Genomic DNA, 23,667 nt, shown 5'->3' with positions numbered 1-23,667 from the left:
ATCTGGCTAATTCACCTTGGTGTTTTAAAAGTAGGTTAAAGACATACCTTTTTAATGTGGGGCTATTGCATGTGAAGCGCTTCGTGATGGCTGCCATAAAGTAACTTGTTTCTAAATACATTAAGCTTTTAATGACATGTTCTTAGTTTCATTACTGTTCCTTTTTTCTTTTTTTTGCAATTATACTGGGTGTTTTTATGTCACTTACTCAAATACTGTTTTATTTTGTGTTAAGGTGCTCAGGAGCTGCTCTTCAGTTCTAGCTGATTACAATAAGAACCAATAATAATGATTACAAACACAATACAAATGTAACAGAACTGTAAGAAATACATATTAAACAAAAAAGTAAATATTATGGGCCCAATTTTCGAAAGGGTTTTAATTTTCTTTGTGTAATTTTAGTGTCCCGATCTCCACCTCTAAGATGTGGTAAAATTCTTTCTAAACCAAAAAACTTTGAATCAGAAAGAGAATAGTGTGCCTCTTTAAAATGCCGAAAAACAGAAGACTTTATATCTTGTCTTCAGATAGAGCTTTTCTGTTCACTAATCCATATACGCAAAGAGCATTTTGTTTTACCAACATATAGAGATGGACATGGACACATGATAATGTATACTACATAATTAGATGGACAGGTGATCAGTTGTCTAATCATAAATTGCTTTGAGTTTAGGGGATATATACATTCTTTAATTTTAAGACTATGAGTGCAAGCTGCGAAATGTTGACAAGGAAAATTCCCAACACTCCCACTCAGCGTGCCTGTCATTTTCTCCTGCCCTGTCTGGCGCCGTTTTCTCTCTCTCAGTTGGCCCCTAAAATATGCACACCAGGTGTAGTTAAGATGCAGCAACATTAGTTAGCAGGCGGTCCCAGTCAATCTTCCGCAGCAGATAGGGGTGAACTTCCGGAGGAGTTCCCATCTCGCGGCTCATTGCTTCTTGGTAGCGGCGGCCGGCGATGGGGTGGATGGCAAGGGGGATCCCTCTCGCTGGGAAGAGCCATCTGAGAGTCTTTCTCTTTCAGCTCTCGAGAGCGCATTTAGCCAGGACAGTGGACACTGTCTGCCCCGATCGGCACTTCAGGCTGTGGGGTTCCTCCCTCTCTCGGGTCCCGTTGTGCGTCTTCTGCTAATTCCATTTCCATCCTGCTTTACTTCTGACCCCAGTGTAACGTCCGACTAAGGCAGACTCCAGCGTGAATTTCAAAGCAGTGAAAACTGATATTTTCTATTTTCTGCTCTGCGCAGCAATTGACCACTTTCTCAGGACGCAGTCCATTTCACATTTCTATATTTATATTAACTCTATACTGTTAAGAAGTAGATGTTCAAGTAAAGGGTTGACCAATATGAATTGAACTGAATGTAATAATTTAAATATTATACTTTTCAATGCATTTTATTTAATAAACATGTACAATATAATATATTGTATTTATTGTACTGTCTTAGAGATGAATAAAAACATAAATCACAAAAAACAAATACCAAGGTTTTTTATTATTTTTTTTAATTTTAATTATGCTTAAACTGAGACTGGGCTCTATCAATTCAGCTTCCTTTTTTTCAGCTTTGGAACCTTTTTTGGGTGTGTCTCACAAATCTTAAAAAAAAAAAAAACTTGTAGCCAATCATTGCAAGGTCTTGTGTAGCCTGTTGTTGCAAGGTGTGGCAATCTAGTGGGTATAAATACATATTTTAAGAGTTCACACTCGCAAGTCTGACTTTTCTAGGCAGTTAAGAGTCCCTGAAACTACAAAAACAAGAGGTAAGGTGTTTCTGTTTTGTGCTTAGCGAGAAATGTAGTTCCTTATCAATAAGTTATAAACTTAGGATGCTTATTGAACTCAGGCAATTATATTTCTAGTATCTGCAACATGTTTTTACATTCTTTATACTATAACCACGTTTTTAAAAGTGATGTACTGGGTGTGATTATATTGGCAGCCTTTTTTTTAAATTTCATTATAATGCTTTTCTGGTCAATACAAAACAACAGAAAGGTGTAATGTAAGTGATATTGGTGTAATAATATACATACCCGTGAACGTTTTAGATGCAGTTTGAAAATGCGGATTTAATAATATTGCAATAGATTTGTTTTTGTTTGTAGATTAATTTAGATTACACCATTTTTATGGGCATCATCTTCAACACAATATAATTTTTTTTTCTCCAAACCAACAAATTCAGTTGTCATTTTATTAGCTCCCTTTTTAACAGTAAACACTTCTATTATCTTAAGAACTGTGCATGATTTTTTTTTTTTGTGTTGGACTTTTTCAAGATTTTTTGCACCAATTGAAGGCAATCTAAGGAGTCACTTTTGGGGGTTTTCTTAATCTTTGTGGCAATTTTATGTTATGCTTTTCAGCATATATTGTATAGTAGTGGCTGTACAATAGGTTATGATGATCTTTAATGATGGAGAGAGATGTATATTACTGACATGCTTCCAGAAGTTGTAACTGTGCTTAACCAAATAAAGGACAACTAGGTATAGGCAGTAAATATCATAGTTACTGTAATATAATGTTGGAGTTTAGATTCATTTGTATTTAAGTCTGGGAATAAAATACAAATTCAAAACCAGAAGAATATAGTAGTTAAGATAATTTGGATATTTCATACCCATAGCAAGTTTCCTTTTAAAGGCTAATGTGTTCCAAGTCATATACATAAAGGATAATGGATAATGAACTGATTGAAGGAAGATTCTATTTCCTAAAAGCTCATGCATTTTAATGACAGAAGTGGCTACATGCAACACAAGAGTATGGTATCTAATGCTATTACTTTCTTTTCCCAGAAACTTCACTGAAAATGTCCTTCGTCAAAGAATTGTTGCAACAGGCCGAATATATGGGCATGGCCGATTATCCCGTAAGTATCCATCTACCTATATCTGTTTGACATGTTTATGGTTACATTAACAGATAGGAAAAAATAGAATTATTTCTGAATTGGCCTTGATAAAGCAACTGATTCTAAGAGCCTGCAATGTGAGACTCTCCCATGACCTTTAAACATGTACGACAGAATTTAGCAAATCATAGATACTACTACAACACAGTTGCAGTAGTTAACTTAAGTGGTATTAGATAGCGTTTTAAATTAAAATATTAATGATACATCACTTTCTGTTACTTGAATATTTTATAGAGGTCTTTCTAAATTAACTAAGTTTTGCACCTCTTCTTTTAGCCACCAGTCAAAGGACCAACAGTGACTCATTGCCATGCCTTTAATGCGAGTGCTGATGTTGCACTATTGGACAAAGCAATCAAAGCAAAAGGTAATGGTGAAATATAATTGCCTCACTATGTTAGTACTGCAAGTTGACACAATGGCCCTGAATATCAAAAGTATATTCCGACAGTCCAAAACATGTTGTCTCCGTCTCTTTTAACCCGATTCTTATCCTGAACATTGTTTCCATCATAAAATGAAACACTTTTCTGATGTTTTCCAACAGGTGGAATGGGTGCAATTTACATAAAGGTGATGGAATGAGTATTCAGTATTTAAGAGAAACCTATATGTTGTGATACAAATTACAGTTTTTATGACATTTCAGGATTTTAATTAATGGACAGGTGGGATTAAAAGGTAGTAAAGGCGGAGAAAAAAAGGCATGTGTTTCAGGAGATATAGAGAAAGAATATATATTTAATATAACATAATAATAAAGTACATCAGGACAAAGAAAAAAAGTAAAATTAGAGAGATACTCGTAGGCGTGGTGGTTAGCGCTGCTGCCTCACAGCTCCAGGGTCCTGGGTTTGATTCTGGCCTCAGAGGTCTGTCTGTGTGGAGTTTGCATGTTCTCCCCATGTTCGCGTGGGTTTTTTGCTGGGTACTCTGGTTTCCTCCCACAATCTAAAGACATGCTGGCTAGGTGTATTGGCCTCTCTAAATTGCCCCTTAGTTGCCCTGTGATGGACTGGCGTCCCTTCCAGGGTGTAGTCTTGCCTTGCACCCTGTGTCTGCTGGGTTAGGCTCCAGCTCACCGCGACAGATAATGGATGGATGGATGGAAGTTCTGTTTTAAATAAGTTAGTTTCATGAACCCAGTTGCACTTTATGAAAATTAATAGCACTTGAGTGTATAAGAGGATATTATATAAACAGCAGGTGGCAAAGAATTACAAGGATGTGTGTTATACTGGCAATGCTGCATGACCTAAATCATGTGTTATACTGGCAATGCTGCATGACCTAAAGAAGTCAGACTCATTGCACCCACATCAGACCCCTTTTTAGACGGAACCTGTTTGAAATAGGTTCCCACCTCCATTAGGACTCATTGAAAAAGAACCACTTTAGACGGAAAATACACAATCCGACCACATAAGTCCTTTTGATTTTCGCACAGGAGGTATGTTAATTAGGTACCCACTTAATTAGCATAACATTCCTCATACTGTCAGAATTGGGGTTTTGCGACTTTTCTTATCCTTCCTGGCCATTTTTGATTTTTGTTCAGAATACGAAAAAGTCTGAAAGTTCAAACCCTGCCAGAAAAGCCCCCCCGATTGGCCCTGAATATTAAAGCTTTTCTGACCAATGTGCCTGAAACTGGAAACACTCTTGAATTTAATTCATATTCTACCAGTAACTGCAACATTTCACAAGACACACATTAAAACAAACTATTCAGTACAGCAGTACATGAGGTTGGCTGGATTTATTGTTTGTTTAAGGATCCTAATGAGAGGAGCTTGTATATTTTCTAAACCCACCACCACTACTGTAGACTTCACTCTGACCTGTGACCATATTGGAGTCATGTAACAATGTACAAAAGGTTGACAGAAAATTGTGCTATTGCAGGCAACCAGGGCACTTATTCAACCCAATGAGAGTCTAAGGTGTTTCTTTTTCTTGAGGGCCAAGTCTCCAGTGATAGTTTGAGGTAGGGCACATGTGGAGTGTGCTCTCCAGAATATGGCCCATACATTTGTCACTTTTTTGAGACTGGTGAAGAATCTGGCTTTTGTGATATACGGATGTATCTGCCAACCAAGTAACTTTTACCAAGTGCCTTTTACCAGGTCTTTAACAAAGTCAGTTTTGCTTGCATCAGAGTACACGTCCGGGATTTTATTTGCATAAAAACAAAAGTCGGTCAGGGGAAGTATGTTTTCACAAAGTGTGTAAAACGTAAGTGGTCATGAACTTGTTTAAATTTTGTTAGGTGTGGATGAAAAAACCATTATTGAAGTACTGGTGAAGCGGAGCAATGCTCAGCGTCAGCAAATCAAAGAGGCTTACCAGAAAACTTCAGGGAAGGTAGGAGAACTTTCAATGAGTTTATTAATCCCCTTTTATTATTAAATTACTGTACATATATGAAAATATCACTATTTTTTCATGTAGGCTCTAGATGCTGATCTGAAAAGTGTCCTCTCTGGCCACGTTATAGATGTGGTCCTGGCCCTGTTAAAAACACCAGCCAAGTATGATGCTTACCTGTTGAAAACTGCCATGAAGGTAAGCGTTATAGTGGAAAATTTTAAGTTACTTGCAGTATATGATTCACAATTACACAAGTCAATATCACCAAATGGTGATTTAATTTGAAGTATTTTGCATACATTAGTGGGAACACTGAGAAACAAGGCTACATTCAATTCAGTTGTTTTGGTAGTTGGTTAAGAACAACAGATCTTCCTTTCAATTATAGTTAGTTCATGTATAAAATATACAAGAAATACCTTACTTGATGCACATCATGTTTCTACTACATTTATTTTGGGGAACAAGAAGCATCTACATTAAACATGAAACACCACGAAGTTATAAATAACATAATCCATTAGAATGAAGTCTATTAGGGTGGGTGTATTTTTATATATGGAGCTTGGATATTAACAGTAGACTTAAAATATTGTTTTTCTTGCTGCACTGTATAACCCTAGAGGCATAAATATATTTTATTAATGAAATGTTATGGTATATTAAATGTAATCTCAAAGAGTTTCAGATCAGGCCTAAATAAACAACTACTGAACGTTTACTTTGCTGTAATTTAAAACAATTACACATAACATTGTATTTTGATGGACTTGCAGGCAGAAGTTAACACCAAAATCAATAATTAAGACAAGTTTGGAATCTATGTGAACTTTAATAGCTGTCTATTATATTTTCTTTCACATAAGTAGCTCATGATCTTAGTCGTCATGATTTTGAATTAGTGGTTAGTCACGCCAACATCTACTGCCCTTACTAGCATGTTGACAACAATTTCATTAATATATTATCAAGAGTTCGTTTCTTTTGATTTTACCAAGGCTAATGTTTACCTTAAATGTAATCAACTCATGTCATCCAAACCAGAATGCAATGTATTTTAATTTTTTGTTCCAAATATTTATATATTTAATATTTTATGTAGTCTTATTTAATAAAAGGACTAGTGTGGTCTATCTGACAATATGTACAGTTGTGTATAAAATGAAAGTGCTTGTGACAGCTTCCCTCTGTTGTAGCAGTAGCCGTCGGTGTATTGTGAAAATCCCTCTTTGTAATACCTCTTTGCAGGGTCTTGGAACTGATGAAGACTGTCTGATCGAGGTCCTAGCATCCAGGACTAACAAAGAGATTAAAGAGATTTTAAAAGTCTACAATGATGGTAATTGCATTATTGCGTTTACATGTTGCAATGAATTTAATAATTACAATAATGAAAGGTATGCATTGCTGCAAGAAAGACAAGTGGATATGTTTTAAACTGACCCGCTGCCACGTTTTCTGTTTTACATTGCAGGAAAAAACAACCTTGAAACAGATATTACCTCGGATACATCTGATGACTTCAAAAGGGCACTCCTTTCCCTTTGTAAGGTAAGTTAGGAGATGGGTTTTATGGGTAAACAAATAAAATGAAATACTGGCTTTATTAGTTGGCACTAGGATTAACATGGAGCCTGAGGAGGCATTTGTTTTACTAGCTGTTTTGAGTAGATGACAAAGTAAATAATTTTAGAGTTTACTTACTAATATTCTATGGGTCGTTTTTTAGGGAAACAGGAGTGAGGACAATGTTGTGAAGGAAGATCTTGCTGACAATGATGCCAGAGTAAGAATCTGTCTTTCATTGCCTTTCCTTCCTGTGTTCTTTTTTTGTGGACAGTTTTGGACACATTCTGGTAGGAAAATAAAAAGCACATTTGTCCATTTAAAGTAATATATTTTCTTTTCTTTTTTCACTTTTAGTACCTAAATTCAGTGTAAATCACTCGGCCTTTATTAGAAATTAAACAAGCTTTTCTCCCCCATATCTCACTCAAGGCTCTGTATGAAGCTGGAGAGAAGAGAAAGGGGACAGATTGCTTGACTTTCATCAACATACTCACCACCAGGAGTGTCCCACAGCTTCGCAAAAGTAAGGCTTAGCGTTATCAATGTTTTAAGAAAAAATATTAAGAATTATTGCAGTGTCACACTTGTACTGTAGCTTTCATGTCATGCTGTTGTCCTATACTGTATATTTCGGAATTGCTCTGTATTAGGGCTTGATTGGAAAGCTTGGTACTGTACATATTAGGGTTGGGACGAATACAGCGGTTCCGAATAATTTTCCTTTAAGGTCTCTCTGAACCGACACATTTCAAACTGAAAGCCAGTTAAACTTTTAAATTATACACACAGCACAACCTAATTGTATAATCTCCAAAGTGCTTTCAATTAAAAACAAATTGTTACCTTTTAATCTGCAGACAGGTAAGTTTCGTGTGGCCGATGCAGATCCACATTATAAACACATAAGCATAATAATAGTGTGTACATTCTCCATGTATTTGACATTATGTAGTTGTCAGAAGTTTATATTGCCAACATTGCACATCCAATGCAACTTGCATATGATTCTCAAGGCTTTGCAGACCGCTATTTCCTAGATTTAAAAGTCTTTTTTAAATATTTGTGTCAGCATTTCAGAAATACCGCAAATACAGCAAACATGATGTGTCACAGGCTCTTGATCTGGAGCTGAAGGGGGATATTGAAAGCTGCCTGACTGCTGTTGGTATGTAACGATATATTCTTTGAAAGTACATTATTTATTTATATAAGTCAATATTGTTTAAACATTGTTAAAGCATGGTGGCTTTAAAAAACATGGTGGCTTTCAATGCAGAGCAAATGGTTCTTGTATGAAACAGTCAATCTGCCACCACTGCTTTAACTGAATATAAGCTGTTTCAGATGCTGTCTTCATAATTTCAGTGTAATAAACTTGTCAGGCAAGTCAAACGGTTTCCTTCACCTGTGACCTAAGATGGCTGCCACATTAGCAGCATTTGACATGTTGGTTTCAAAATGATAAATACCTAACACTTTGAGATACTGTCTTCATATTCAGTGTTTTGTGATTTCTATAGGTCAAGTTCAAGTCATGGATATTGTACAAGAATAATTAACCCTCCTGTATGTTGAATGTGTTGGTGACCTTGATAAGAACTGCATATTCAGATTATATATATATATATATATATATATATATATATATATATATATATATAAATTTATTTTTCCCCCTCCCCCCCAACAGTCAAATGTGTTGGAAACAAACCAGCTTTCTTTGCTGAAAAACTGTACCTGGCAATGAAGGTAAACATAACATGTATATTTTGTGTTTCTAAATTTAAAGGTTAAAATCATGCTTCATTTTAATGGGAGTGGTAAAGTAATCACTGTATTGTACAGTAAAAGTTACATGTATAGTATATTAGTACCATGCAACTCCCGTGCCTGGTTTATAAATAGAACGTGTGCTGTGGAATGCCCATACCAAGTTGCACCTCAATTGGATAAGCAGTTCCCAAGCAACTGCTATAAACAAATGTTAAACTAATGGCATGGCTATGTGCTTGTACCCACAGTCAGTGTTTAGACATTCTTTTCTGTCTTTTGGCCTTGATTAACACCAAGCAGGCCTGCTCATCATTCCTTTGTTAATTTTCATACAGGGATATGGAACCAAAGAACAGGTACTGACCAGGATTATGGTTAGCAGATCTGAAATTGACTTGCAGGACATCAAAGCTGAATATCACAAAAAATATGGCAAGACTCTTTACCAGGAAATTATGGTAAGTTTCTCTCAGAATTAATGTTATACTAAATGTGTGTGCCATAGGATCCCTCCACTAATTATTTTTAGTGGAGGGTCTGTAAAATGAATACAAAAATACAGTAGCACTTTATGATTTTTTTTTTTTCCCAGTCTTGTGGTGCTATTTAATCAAACTTTCAGACACAACAGAATTCCCTAAACACACCACTGCATGAGCAAAAGACTGAAAAAAAGAACTGATAATTTGCTCAATTTCTTAATATAACAAAAATCATAAACACTGCGCCACTAGAATATTAATTGGTTGGTAGTATAGGCTTGTGTATTTGCTTCACATGGCTTTTCTCCCTTATCCAATTTATTTTCTGACAATCTCCACTGCAATTCCAACTTAAAAAAACAAACAAAACAAAACAAAACAAAAAAAACTCAGGGACTGTCTCGCTTTTGACCATCTCACAACCGTTTGCTGTCCCATGATAATTATGTAATAGAATGCATGGTGCATTTGATACCAATACTAACTTCAACAACATAAACTCTGAATACAGGAAAAAAAAAAAAGTAGTCACATGTTTATTCAGCCAACAGGTAAGTGTCTAACGTACTGTACCACCATCTGTGGGATATGATGAGCTGTTTTTAATTGATATTCACGTTTTCTTATATGAAGTGGTCACATTTTTTCATCTCAGCTTTATTTAGTAACCATATTACTTACCATCCCTATATTACAACAGCGGCTGGCGGAGCCTTGTTTAAACATAATTTTGAGGGGTATGTTTTCTCGGCCGTTTCAAAACGGACCGGGACGGAATTTCATATGCTGTGTCCGTGTGACGGATAATTTTTTTTGTCCAAGTTTGAAAATCTGTGCGGTAGTTTAAGTTACAGAATCACGAAAAATTTGTTTTGACAAATTTGTCAGTTTTTCTAGTGCTAAAATAAATGAAAAACGGCTGCGTGTCTAAACACCATATCTGATATCTAGTAGGCTACTCATTAGCTAGGAGTGCCTTTTTTTGGAACCGAAAAAATTAAGTATAGCGAGTGATTTAAAAAAGTTAAATACTTCTGACCTTGGTTCCCGAGTGGCGCATCCAGTAAAGGCGTTCCACATTGAGTGCAGGATGCGCTCTATAGTCTGGATGTCGCGAGTTCGAGTCCAGGCTATTCCTTTGCCGACCGAAGACGGGAGCTTCCAGGGGGCGGCGCTCAATTGGCCGAGCGCCGCCCGGGGGGAGGGAGGGTTAGGTCGGCCAGGGTGTCTTCGGCTCAAAAAAAAAAAGCGGTCGGCTGACGGCACACACTTCGGAGGACAGCGTGTGTTCGTCTTCGCCCTCCCGAGTCAGCGCAGGGGTGGTAGCGGTGAGCTGAGCCTAAAAATAATTGGCCATTTCCAAATTGGGGTGAAAATAATAAAAACAATTGGCTAAGTCCCGGATGCTGTACCATGATTGATAGCGCTATCTCCAATGGGGCTCCAGAAGTTGATGTAGCAATTAATGAAATTGTACCTCTTTTAAATATTTACAGCCAAGTTATGTCAGTATATATTTAGCGTATATGCATTATATACACTTTAAAACATAAGCATAAACAATCTATATTTGTAATATTGTTTAGAATAATGTATTTTTAATGTGCATCATAATTAATATTACACAATGTTTGTTTTGTTTCCGAACACAACAATCACGTAAATTGCTCACAAAGCGAAACCGTGCTCAAACCTGATGCCCAGTTTTTTACATTTTTATGTAAACATTAAGCTAGCTTTCTAACATTACCAGTTGTAGCAGTTAAGTACCAGTTAAGCCGTGTGTGCTGGAAAGCCTTGTTAAAACATGGGTCAGGTAAGGGCGCTGTGACAATTTCCCATCTTTTTCGGCATTGTCAGCTCTTTCCATCAAGTAAAACATATTTTTTTGTGTGTTTTAATGTGTGTGTGCCATAGATCTATATTATAAGAAGTGATTGTCTCAGCTGAATGCAAAAATGAGTACACTTGGTTTCAAAGATTAACCTTTGCCTGAGGTTATCACAGCTGACATGTTTCCTTTTTAAATCCTTTCAGGATGAAACCAAGGGAGATTACGAGCAGATCCTGCTGGCTCTGTGTGGAAGCAAAAACTAAATTCCTTGCCAGGATGTATGTGAGACCTTGCAGTGGAAGAACAAATAATAATCTGCTTTTACATATGAAATATACACATCATATAACGGTAGATAAATATATGTATAACTATAGAAGTAACTTGTTTGTAGTAAAATGCTGATGTAAAATTGGCTGAGATTTTCATCTTTTCTGAGTAGGGTGGTGGTTGTGTGCAAATAAAGTCAATGTGCTCCTTATAAACGTATTGACAGTTTTTCTTCATTAGTCTCTCTTTCATGTTGCAGATATATTATAAAATGTTCTAAAATGTACCTCTGTCTATACATGTAACATGTCTCTGTCACAAAATGTATTCCAATTTTAAATCTGTAATGCACAAGTATTTTGAAATGGAGAAGAACTAACATTTATATTAAGTAGACTCAATTGCTTGTACCAAATTAGAAAATGTTGGCTTTCGAGCCTGGTTTGTAAACGCAACATATTGCATATTATAGATTGCTCAGGATCTTTCAGCCAATTACAGCGCACGTTTCGCCTTCTGTATTCCATGACGGAGAAACTCTATTCATGACAGCAACCATATTGGCACGGTTTTAAAAAATCATAGCTGAGGCGCCTCATGGAATTCCATTCAATTGCAAAGTTCAATCTAAACAGTATTCTCTTCATCAGCCTTTCCCCTCTTTTCAATGATATTGACAATAGACTAATTAAGATTAGAAAACAAATATCAGGATTAATAATAAAGCAGTAAACAAGTATAATAGTTATAAAACAGTGAACATCTGTAGTGCTTAAACATACTCGTACTGTCATTCCACCATACCCAGATGTTTGCCTTCCTATAACCTATAATACAGTATGTATTATAAGTTATTAGATATTCTTTAGATGAAATATGATTCCACAAGACAATGCCCCAATTGAGTAACACACTGTTCTTAAAGAAATTGCCTGTTCACACAGTAATCATACTTCAGCCTGAGTTATACATTGATGATGCAATCAAGTACGTACCACGCCCTAGTTTAATTTTGTTTGGCTATTTTCCATTTTTATACTCGTCTGAGTCATACAGGCAGTGTATATTTGAATCGGCAGACATGGGTTTAGGGCCTGGATGCAGCTGTCTGTAGCACAATTATGTTGTATGTATATGCAGCATATATACCAGAGTCAGACATTTGTACTTTATGTATATCTACTGCAATAGACATCTATGCTTCATGTTAGAACATTAAAAACCATGCAAAAAAATAATTCTTATCATTTTAGTGTGACACATGCCCAGTCCCATTAGTAGAGTAGACAGTTTTTGCACAAGAAAAATGCAAAGCTGTATAACTGTTTTTTATTTCTTAAGGCTCAGATAACCAATTTCTTGTGTTCAGCCTTAACATTTGAAAACAACTACATTCCAGAGACAAAGCTTAGTACAGTACATTTTAAATTACCAAATTGTGGATATTTTATTATATGTATTGGTGTTTAAACCCCGCCCCCCCCAAAAAAAACAGCTTTCTGTACAGTACATTTGTTTTTATTTGACTGAAGCATCAAGTAGATAATGATTACATTGCTTCTATTGGAGGGTGTTTATCCAGTCAGGACTGTCAGTTTAGCAACCACTGTATTTAAACAAATATGCTGGAAGTCTTTAGTCACACTTTTTTTGTTTGTTTTATTTAAAAAAAAAAAAAAAAATCCACATTTAATAATACCAGCAGCCCATAAAAAGGAGCCCTGATTTAAAGCTTTACCACAAACGCATTCAATTTCAATTGTACACTATAATTCAGATTAGTAGGCTTACTAGACTACATTTAAGTAATTTGGCCTATACTACTTAATGCAGACCTTATTGATCAATATTTTTGTAATACTTACATTTTACAGGAAACTCTTTTAGAGCTAATTAATGGTGACATAAGGTGATAACAACACTGTATGGGTTGGGGCACAACATCTTTAAAAATATCAAATATCGATTCTGTAGGACCCTGGTAAACACATGGGCACAATATGGCACAATTCTATAGTTTGTTAATTTTACATTTATCTGTAATAATAACCTATGTGATCCCTGCAGCAGTGTGAACAAATAGTGTTTTATTGTATGCATACAATGTATTCTAAGTTGCTTAAGCACAGTTAGGTTAATATGAGGCGCCGTTAGGGACTTAATTCACCCTGTGATAATTGCGTACACTCTATACTGAGACGCATACACTCTGTACTGAGATGCATACCCTCTATACTGAGATTCTCACTCATACACTCTATAGCAGGGGTGGGCAGTTCCGGTCCTGGAGGGCAGGTGTCCCTCTTGGCTTTTGTTCCAACTGTGCTCTAAATTACTTAATTAGACCAATAATTGCTGCTTGCTGCACATCCGCCATTTTGAAGATTACAGAGAAGACGACAGGTTGAAGTTTTCTTGATATGAGTTTATTTATTTATTTACGGTGACTCAGTCTGATGTTATTTTATTAATATATTAATATATAACTTTTTAATGCAATAAGCTCTGGTAATGAGGCGCTTTAATATCATTCATTCATATATATATATATATATATATATATATATATATATATATATATATATATATATATATATATATATATATATATATATTTATGTGTGTGTGTGTTCCTCCGTTTTGGGTCTTGTGAATCCCATACGCCTTCATGGAAAATAACGTTATTTTTAAGTAAAGAATTGCAAATGGTAAATCTCGGGTAAAAAGTACGTCGATCTGTATGGTTTGGTAAAATAATAAGGGTTTAAAAGGTTGTAATTGCAAAAATAAGGTTTTTAGTTTGACTTATTAAATGATATTGTTTTAACAGCTCTTTTTGTAAAAATAGAGATAAATAATGTTTTCCCCCCAATGTTTTAGAAAAGTACATTGCAATCAGCGTGCTATTTCAATTTGAGGTTGAAGAGTGGATTTTCTTTTTTGTCTTTCTTTTTTTTTTTTTTTTTACAAAAATATATGGTAACTCTAGGGTGGCCTAGAAGTGCAAAACACAAATCATATTTAAAAAACAAAGCAGAAATAATATTCAAAAAAGAAAATAATATTTTGAAAGCAGAATAAAAATTGAGAACACACATTTTTTTTAATTTAGGAGATCATCAAAAATATTTGGAGAGCACAAAAAAAACCCAGAAGAACGCGAAAGATATTTCCAGAGCACTAACATTACATAGCTAGTTGAATGCACTCTGTGATTGAATTGTTTTCCTTCCTTCTATTTGTCCGAAAAAATATGTCGAGTGTATGGAATCTACTAATTACCGGTTCTCTAATACCCCGTTTACACTAGCACACCCGTACCGTGAGGGCTCCACGCCCTCACGGTATGGGTGTATTTACACAAGTTAATACCCGAGCCGAGCCGGAACCAAGCCGCGAAACTCCAGCCCTGCAACATATCTGAATCTGGCTCGGGGCCGAAGCAGGCTGTGGGCAGAGTTACTGCATTTCATCATCACGCTCAAGCGTCATTACAAGAAAAAGTGACAACCCCCAGGACCACAACCGGTAAATGTTTTCTTAACTCTTTACCTTTACTCTGCAGGACACATAACAACACATATCTGACTAAAATACTAAATAAAATAACTCCCTCTCTATAATACGCATATATTGAATCAAAAATGTAACTTTCCGTGAATTAACCATGCATAAAGCACCATGTAATCAACGCTATATGTATATTTTTTACCAAAAGAAAAACGGCAGTCGGGAGTTCAGTTTGAAGCGACAGACAAGCCAACAAAATGCGAGAAGGAGAGCGGGTTGGGAGAGGGGTAGAGGAGAGGGAATGGACTCGCTCCAGTTTGGCTGCCGGAGCGGGGCTGAAGCGTGTCGTCTCCCGGAGAAAGCTGCAGCTCCTCTCGCAGCAAAAAAGTTAATAGATTAGAAAGATAACCAGCTTTTCTCCAGTTCAGATACTGTATCAAAAGGGAGAGACAGAAATGGAAGTTACACTGATAAGTTGTTTACAGTTTGAACACCGGTACTGTATTTACTATAGAAATAGTGCACTTGTATAGGGAATTGGGGGACATGCTGTAGGCAGGTTCCGGTTGTGGGTCTGGCCCCTGAAAGGGACCGCTGGTTAGCCCTAGGGCTATCGGACACGGTTGTGAGTACCATGCAGAATGCTAGGGCAAACTCCACTAGATCTTTGTATACCTACAAGTGGAAGTGTTTTCAAGCTTGTGTCTGGCTAGGAGCTATGACCCCATTACTCGCCCTATGCCAGTTATATTGCAGTTCCTGCAGGAACTGCTTGACGCTGGAAGGTCCCCTTCCACTTTGAAAGTGTATTTAGCTGCTATATCTGATTGCCATGTCCCCGTAGATTCTATGTCTCCGGGTGCGCATTTTTTGACTACGCGCTTTCTTAAAGGCGCACGGCGATTACATCCTCCTATGAGGACTGTTCTCCCCGAGTGGAGCCTTAACATTGTACTGGAGGCTCTTACAAAAGCCCTGTTTGAGCCCTTAACCCTTTGCGATCCTATGTCGGACCTGGTCCGACATTGCAATTATTCCTATCCGGTCCAATGTCGGACCCTGTCCGACATCATCAAAAAGACGCAAGAAACAGGTTTTTAGTCATTTTTGTTCTCCGGAAAAAGCCGAGAAAACCATTCAAAGGCCAAGTGGGAGCGACAGGAGCCGAGACAAGCCGAAAAATAAAAAAAAAGGGCGTTTCTCATGAATAGTCATACTTGCCCCTGGCATCAGATAATGGCGGCCATAAGGAAACAAGCTGGCTGCTGCTGAATCAGCGCTCAGAGAATATCACGGACATTTGCAGAGCTTTTTTGAGATGTTATAGTAATAAAATAATGACTTGGATCGCATTACAGTGCCTTGCAAAAGTATTCAGACCCCTGACCAATTCTCTCATATTACTGGATTACAAATGGTACATTGAAATTTCGTTCTCTTTGATATTTTATTTTAAAACACTGAAACTCAAAATCAATTATTGGTAACATTGGTTTTATGTTGGGAAATATTTTTTAGAAAAATAAAAAACTGAAATATCTTGCTTGCATAAGTATTCAACCCTGTGCTGTGGAAGCTCCCAGTTTACACCGATGAAAGAAATTGCCCTAACGAGGACACAATTACCTTACCATTGGCCTCCACCTGTGAACCATTAAAGTTGCTGTCACATTTTCTGGATAAAAACTCCACTGTTGAAGGATCATTGGTCAGGCTATGAATCTGAAGGAAAATGAAGACCAAAGAGCATTCTACAGAAGTTAGAGATAAAGTAATACAAATGCATAGATTAGGGAAAGAGTACAAAATAATATCCAAGTGTTTGGATATCCCAGTGAGCACAGTTGGATCAATAATCAGGAAGTGGAAGCTGCATAACACCACCCAGGCACTGCCAAGAAAAGGCCGTCCCTCAAAACTCAGCGCTCAAACAAGAAGGAGACATGTGAGAGAAGCCACAGAGAGGCCAACAATCACTCTGAAGGAGCTACAGAGTTCAGTGGCTGGGAGTGGAGTAATGGTGCACCAGTCAACCATATCAAGAGCTCTGCATAACACTGGCCTGTATAGGAGGGTGGCAAGAAAGAAGCCGTTACTCAAAAAGTACCATCTGAAAGCACGTCTGGAGTTTGCCAAAAAGCATGAGAGTGACCCAGCTGTGATGTGTGAAAAATTTGTGGTCAGATGAGACCAAGATAGAGCTTTTTGGCCAAAACTCAAAGCGCTATGTGTGGCGCAAACCTAACACTGCCCATGCCTCAAGACACACCATCCCTACAGTGAAGTATGGTGGTGGCAGCATCATGCTGTGGGGATGCTTCTCATCAGCAGGGATTGGGCATCTTGTTAAAATTGAAGGAAGAATGGATGGAGCAAAATACAGGGAAATACTGCAAGAGAACCTGCTTCAGTCTGCTAAAAAACTGAAGCTTGGGAGGAAATTCACCTTTTCAGCAGGACAATGATCCCAAGCACAAGGCCAAAGCAACATTGGAGTGGCTCAAGAACAAAAAGGTGAATGTCCTACAGTGGCCCAGTCAAAGTCCTGATCTCAATCCCATTGAGAATCTGTGGCACTATTTGAAAATTGCGGTCCAGAAGCATTGTCCAACCAACCTGAACAACCTGGAGCAAATCTGCCAAGAAGAATGGGCCAAAATCACTCCAACACTGTGTGCAAAGCTGATACATACTTACCCCAAAAGACTTAAAGCTGTTATTGCAGCGAAAGGTGGCTCTACCAAATATTAATGTGTGGGGGTTGAATACTTATGCAAGCAAGATATTTCAGTTTTTTATTTTTCTTAAAAATATTTCCCAACATAAAACCAATGTTACCAATAATTGATTTTGAGTTTCAGTGTTTTAAAATAAAATATCAAAGAGAACGAAATTTCAATGTACCATTTGTAATTCAGTAATATGAGAGAATTGGTCAGGGGTCTGAATACTTTTGCAAGGCACTGTAACATCTCAAAAAAGCTCTGCAAATGTCTGTGATATTCTCTGAGCGCTGATTCAGCAGCAGCCAGCTTGCTTCCTTATGGCCGCCATTATCTGATGCCAGGGGCAAGTATGACTATTCATGAGAAACAGCCTTTTTTTTTTTTTTTGTCTCGGCTCCTGTCACTCCCACTCGGCCTTTGAATGGTTTTCTCGGCTTTTTCCGGAGAACAAAAATGACTAAAAACCTGTTTTTTGCGTCTTTTTGATGATGTCGGACAGGGTCCGACATTGGACCGGATAGGAATAATTGCAATGTCGGACCAGGTCCGACATAGGACCGCAAAGGGTTAAACCTGGTTTACTGTGAAAAAAAATACTTTTAAACAGCGCGTCTAAAATAAACTGCGCGTGTGAAAATAAATTGGACCAGACGCGTCTGACACGCGCTGAATAAATGGACCACAAAGGGTTAAACTCCATAGAGCTGAAGTATCTGTTTATGAAGTCAGCCTTCCTATTAGCTATCACCTCCGCTAAGCGGATCATTGAGCTGCAGGCGCTGTGTGGGAGGATGGAAGCAGAGTGTCGCTGCGCACCAACCCCGCTTTCCTCCCCAAGGTGATTACAGCTTTTCATGTTAACCAATCTGTGGAACTGGAGTCTTTTCATCCGCCTCCATTTGCTTCATCGGAGGATGAGAGATTAAACTTCCTCTGCCCAGTGCGGGCATTGAGATATTACATACTTAAGACAAAAGCTTTGTGTAAATCGGACCAGCTTTTTGTTTGTTACGGAACACGGACTATAAGACAGCCCCTCTCTAAGCAGCGTCTGTTACACTGGATTCCGGATACAGCATACATATAATGGTGCTGACTTACCCCCACCTAGTAGGGTAGCTGGACATTCAACTAGAGGGTTGGCTACATCTTGGGCCCTTTTTAAGGGTGCCTCGATGTCTGATATTTGTACTGCGGCTAGCTGGGCTACACCGCATACTTTCTCCAGGTTCTACCGCATTAATGTGGTAGATCCTGCTTTGCCTTCTGTAGACACAAGGGTCCTTGAGGGTGTAAGTTCACACCGCTAACCTCTGGGTTAGGCAGTGCTTGTGCGTCCCTTATAGGCTGCCGTTCCTTATCCCTCGCGACGGCTCTGGTATACATTATCCCATACATAATGTTCGTGGTTGTCTTCGACTTGAAAGTGAACGTTAGGTTACTTACTGTAACCCCGGTTCCCTGAAAGAGAAGACGACCACCAACCACGAGGTCGCTTCAGTCGCCCTCACGGGTTCGATGGAAAAAGAAGGAGATCTTCCTGTGAGTGATGGTTTTATACCCTCGGTGGGCAGGACCGAGTACGTCATCCCAGGAAGGGACCTTCGGCAGCTCTGGTATAGAGAGCTCAGCATTACCTACCTCAAGGGCAGGTGGTCGTCTTCTCTTTCAGGGAACCAGGGTTACGGTAAGTAACCTAACGTTTTTTTACCACTGAAAGAAAGACTGTACTGCTGGACACATCACGCATAGGAAGGACAACCCAGAGCTTTTAAGAACCCATCAGCAATTCTTCACAAAACTTATTTCTTCAAAAACCAAAGGCTGGACCACAGAACTGATAGCTGTGGTATTGTTAGCCTTTCTTTTTCATAAGACCCATGTTCATTCCATGTTCTTTTGTAACAAATTATGATGATCACATTGTCCCAAATTAAATAATGTATAATGCATTTTTTTTATAACTAAGCAATCAAATCTACAGAAAGTAACAAAAAAATGTCAAATGTTCACATTTGGCTTCAGTGTAATCTCTGAAAGAAGAATGTTAAACCATACTACAAGACTCATTTCTTTAGTTTCCAAAGCAGTTTAACTGTTACAGTATATAATGATTTGCCCGGTAAGTTCTACATGCCACAAAGGTTATGAGAAAAGTGCATCACTAACAGCAACTTACTTTTCCAATGTATTTAGCCAGTTTTACATAAGTTTTGGATAAACATTACATTGCACACTACAAACTAAGAGTAGTTGACTTTAAGAATATTTTCCACATTTCAGGCCTTTTTTTCAGCAATTTTAAAATTAAAATTCTATATTACTAATACAGAACAGGCCCAAACCATGTTTTTCTGGCCACCGCCTTTATCAAGCTGACCGTCAATCTCACCAGCAGAAACCACTCCGGAAATAGTTTGAGGCAAAGTAATTTTTCCGACTTCTGAATCAAAAGTTGAAGAAACTCCCTCTTTGGCCTTCCAGCATCAATTCCATCTTCAGTATTGCTAGAGTCATCCGTGAACTTCACTAGCATGGTGTTTGTAGGGTCATAAGAACTACACTTTAAACCACATACAGCTCCATCCCAGATGTCTCTTCTGTTAATGTTGAACTTTGAGATTTTGGCGGATTGTATTTGCGTGGCTAAGTTCTCCAAAATGTCATCCATGGTGACCAACTGCTCATTGAAATCGTATTCAATAAACAAAATAATAAGTAAATATTACATTTATATATAAAAAGGGAAAAATATAAAGCTAGAATTTTAAATAAAGACAAGCAGACTTACAAAGCTGTAAACTTACTGCCACAAAATTAAAGTCAACAAATAATGAACTGAACAAAACAATCTATCAACAAATAATGAACTGAACAAAACAATCTATTAATGAATCATAACTCAAATTAAAGTTTAAGGCAAACTTAAGATTTACAGAATAGCTTGAAAAGGCAGTGACATTTAGCAGTTCTAAAATTTTAAACTTACCAGAAGCAGGACTACATTAAAGAAAGTACTGTAGGTCATCCTTTGTGCTATGAAATTTCATTTTTGTTGCCACATAAACATGAATATATAAACAAAAAATTATCTTTTCATTACTTATGTCACGTAAGACTCCATTCTTTGTTCAGGCTTGAAATAACAACAACAATAATAATAATAATAATAATAATAATATTATTATTATTATTATTTATTTCTTAGCAGACACCCTTATCCAGGGCGACTTACAATTGTTACAAGATATCACATTATACATTATTTCACATTATACAGATATCACATTATTTTTACATACAATTACACATTTATACAGTTGGGTTTTTACTGGAGTAATCTAGGTAAAGTACCTTGCTCAAGGGTACAACAGCAGTGTCCCCCACTGGTGATTGAACCCACAACCCTCTGGTCAAGAGTCCAGAGCCCTAACCACTACTCCACACTGCTGCCCCATAATAATAATAATAACAAGCATCCCTCCTTTGAGTCACAAAGAAATGCACATTCTAAGGAGTCAAAAAATTCACAAAATTATTTTAGAGAAATTAATATTTACACTTCTACTTGTTATTGAGCCACATCACTGTCATTTGCTTCACTTGTATAGAAACTGACCAGGTTTGCAGCTTTTTATGGCAACTAATTTTGTGTCTTCAGTAATGTACTGTATATAAATGTACCACCAATTAAAAAAAAAAAATGTTTTCCTTGTTATGCTAAACACTTCATAGTCTTTTAAACAGAACATGTTCTTAAAAGAAAATCAATAGAACTATACCAGTGTGTCATTCAAGGAGGAGTCTTTTACGCGATCACAAGTTCGAAGTACTAATTATCTTCACTACTATCACTGTCTTCACCATTATCTAGAAAGGTATACAGTATTGTTTACTTCAGCAGTAAATAGATTCCCAATGCATGTCCCTATGCAGTGCTGTAAAGACCAAAACCTAGACTATCTGGAACTATCTAGTGTACGTTACATATTAGGGCTGCAATGAAGTGTACATTTTGACCTTCGAAGGTTCGGAACACATTACTGAAGAAAGGTTCGACCCTTCGATGGTACTCATTTGCATAATTTATTGGTGACGTCACCATAGCTACTTGTTTATATTTGATTGATAATCCTATTATTTTACAGGTAACCCATATAAATGGAATAAAACATTCACATGTAGTTTAAAAATAGAACAATAATCATTTTTTTATAATTTAAATACAAATAAAAATACAATTACGTTTATTAACATGTAATTGAGCCTGCTTGCTATCTATACAGTAAGCTTGCATTGCACCAGCACCAAATGCAGCGGACAGAGCTTTATTTAACAGTCAACATTCCAAGCAGGTTATCAGTCACATTTTACTACTATTGAAAATATTAATACTACTAATAATAATATGAACCCAGATATTGGTTATGCCTCCATGATACGAGTTGCTTGCACAGTTTGCATTCAACTTTATTTTTGGTTGTCTGGGCATTTAACAAAACAATCCCAAACAGCAGAGGGATTTCGAGAAATTCCTTTCAATACAGTTTACACTATACAACGCTTTGCTGTCAAGATGGTGAATGTAGAAATTAAAGGTTTGCTTCTGGAGAACACGAGCTGGAGAGGGGAGGCGTGGACGGTGCTCAGTTTTTTAAATTAAAATTATTAGTGTTAGCGTATATTTTGTATGTTTCAAACATATTCTACCATAGCACTTCTCTTACACTGTCTTATACACTAGGTATTCAGTACATATTTTACTGAAGCAATACAGCCACTAGAGGTACGAGCCTCTGTCACGCACATCACTGAGAACGTGGACAGGCTCCTAGAACGAACAGGTGACGACCCGGTAGTAGTCGTCCACATTGGTACAAACAACATTGGAAGAGACAGGCCAAGATCCCTGCAAAACAAATTCAGAGAGCTAGGAAGGAAATTAAAAGACAACACCAAAACTGTGGTATTTTCTGGGATACTGCTGGCACCTTGCAAAGGACCATATGGACAGCTGGAAATACAAAATCAAAATGCATGGCTGAAATCGTGGTGCACACAGGAAGGTTTAATCTTTTTTGAACACTGGAGCACATTCTACAACAAGGACTATCTATATAGGCAGGACGGTCTGCACTTAAACAAAAAGGGAACCAATCTACTCGGAGAAAGGATCCTTGAGGAGGTCTAGAAGCATTTAAACTAGAAAAGAAGGGGGGAGAAAACAAAAAACAGAAGGGAGACCACATCAAAACAAAGGCAACAACTCAGGTGAGACATCTATTAAATGTATTTATCTAAATGCTAGAAGTCTCAGAAACAAAATGTTAGAACTTGAAGCTACTGCACTAACAAGTAACTACAATGTGATAGGTGTTACAGAAACTATACATAAGAAATAGTATTGAAGCCCAGGTGTTAAATCTGGACGAAGAAAACAACACAGAATCAATATAGGTCAGAATTATGGACAAAAATTCAAAGGGCATAATAATAGGAGCATGCTATAGACCGCCAAATTCAGATGCCAAGCAAAATAATCTAGAAATGCATGAAGGAAAGGAGAAGCTATAGTAATGGGGGATTTCAACTTCCCCCATATAAAATGGGAAAACCCGGTGGGGAGCACGACAAACGAAATTGAAATGGTGGAAATGACAAATGACTGCTTCCTAATGCAATTTGTCAAGGCACCGACTAGAGGGGAGGCATGCCTTGATTTAATCTTTTCAAATAACAAAGACAGAATAACTAAAACAGAGGTCAGAGAGCCATTGGCAAACTCAGACCACAACTTGGTCTCATTTGAAGTGATTTTAAAAACCCAAAAAGTAATGACTAAAGCTAAGGTTTACAATTTTAGAAAAGCAAACTATGAAGGTATGAAACAGAGACTAACAGAAGTAGATTGGAGTAAAATAGAGAAAACATCCAGAGAAAAAGGATGGCTGTTTTTTAAAAATGTAGTACTAGAGGCGCAAAACAATTACATCCCAAAAGTAGACAAATCTAAATCTAAAACAAAATGGCCAAAATGGTTTAATAGATCAATTAAAGAAAATATTCAGCGAAGAAAGGCACTTTACAGAGCGTTTAAAGGGACCAAAAACAAAGTATACAGAAAGAGTACTTGGAACTGCAAACACAAGTCAAAAAGGAAGTTAGAAAGGCCAAGAGAGAGATAGAAATCAATATTGC

General features: G+C 37.2%; 1 protein-coding gene across 1 annotated transcript; it reads left to right on the top strand.

Moving 5' to 3' along the window:
• The first annotated feature begins 1,701 nt into the window (after positions 1–1,701).
• Positions 1,702–11,452, top strand: LOC117408963 (annexin A1-like). Its single transcript, XM_034014436.3, has 13 exons — positions 1,702–1,775; positions 2,817–2,890; positions 3,212–3,302; positions 5,205–5,299; positions 5,387–5,500; positions 6,554–6,644; positions 6,780–6,856; positions 7,035–7,091; positions 7,304–7,397; positions 7,944–8,039; positions 8,565–8,623; positions 8,983–9,105; positions 11,167–11,452. Exons 2-13 carry the CDS (start codon positions 2,831–2,833, stop codon positions 11,224–11,226), a joined length of 1,017 nt encoding a protein of 338 aa, XP_033870327.2. The 5' UTR covers positions 1,702–1,775; positions 2,817–2,830; the 3' UTR covers positions 11,227–11,452.
• The last annotated feature ends 12,215 nt before the right edge of the window (positions 11,453–23,667 follow it).

The sequence above is a fragment of the Acipenser ruthenus genome, chromosome 2 (assembly GCF_902713425.1).
Source record: "Acipenser ruthenus chromosome 2, fAciRut3.2 maternal haplotype, whole genome shotgun sequence".
Taxonomy (NCBI): Eukaryota; Metazoa; Chordata; class Actinopteri; order Acipenseriformes; family Acipenseridae; genus Acipenser; species Acipenser ruthenus.
This window is presented reverse-complemented; position numbering and strand designations above follow the sequence as displayed.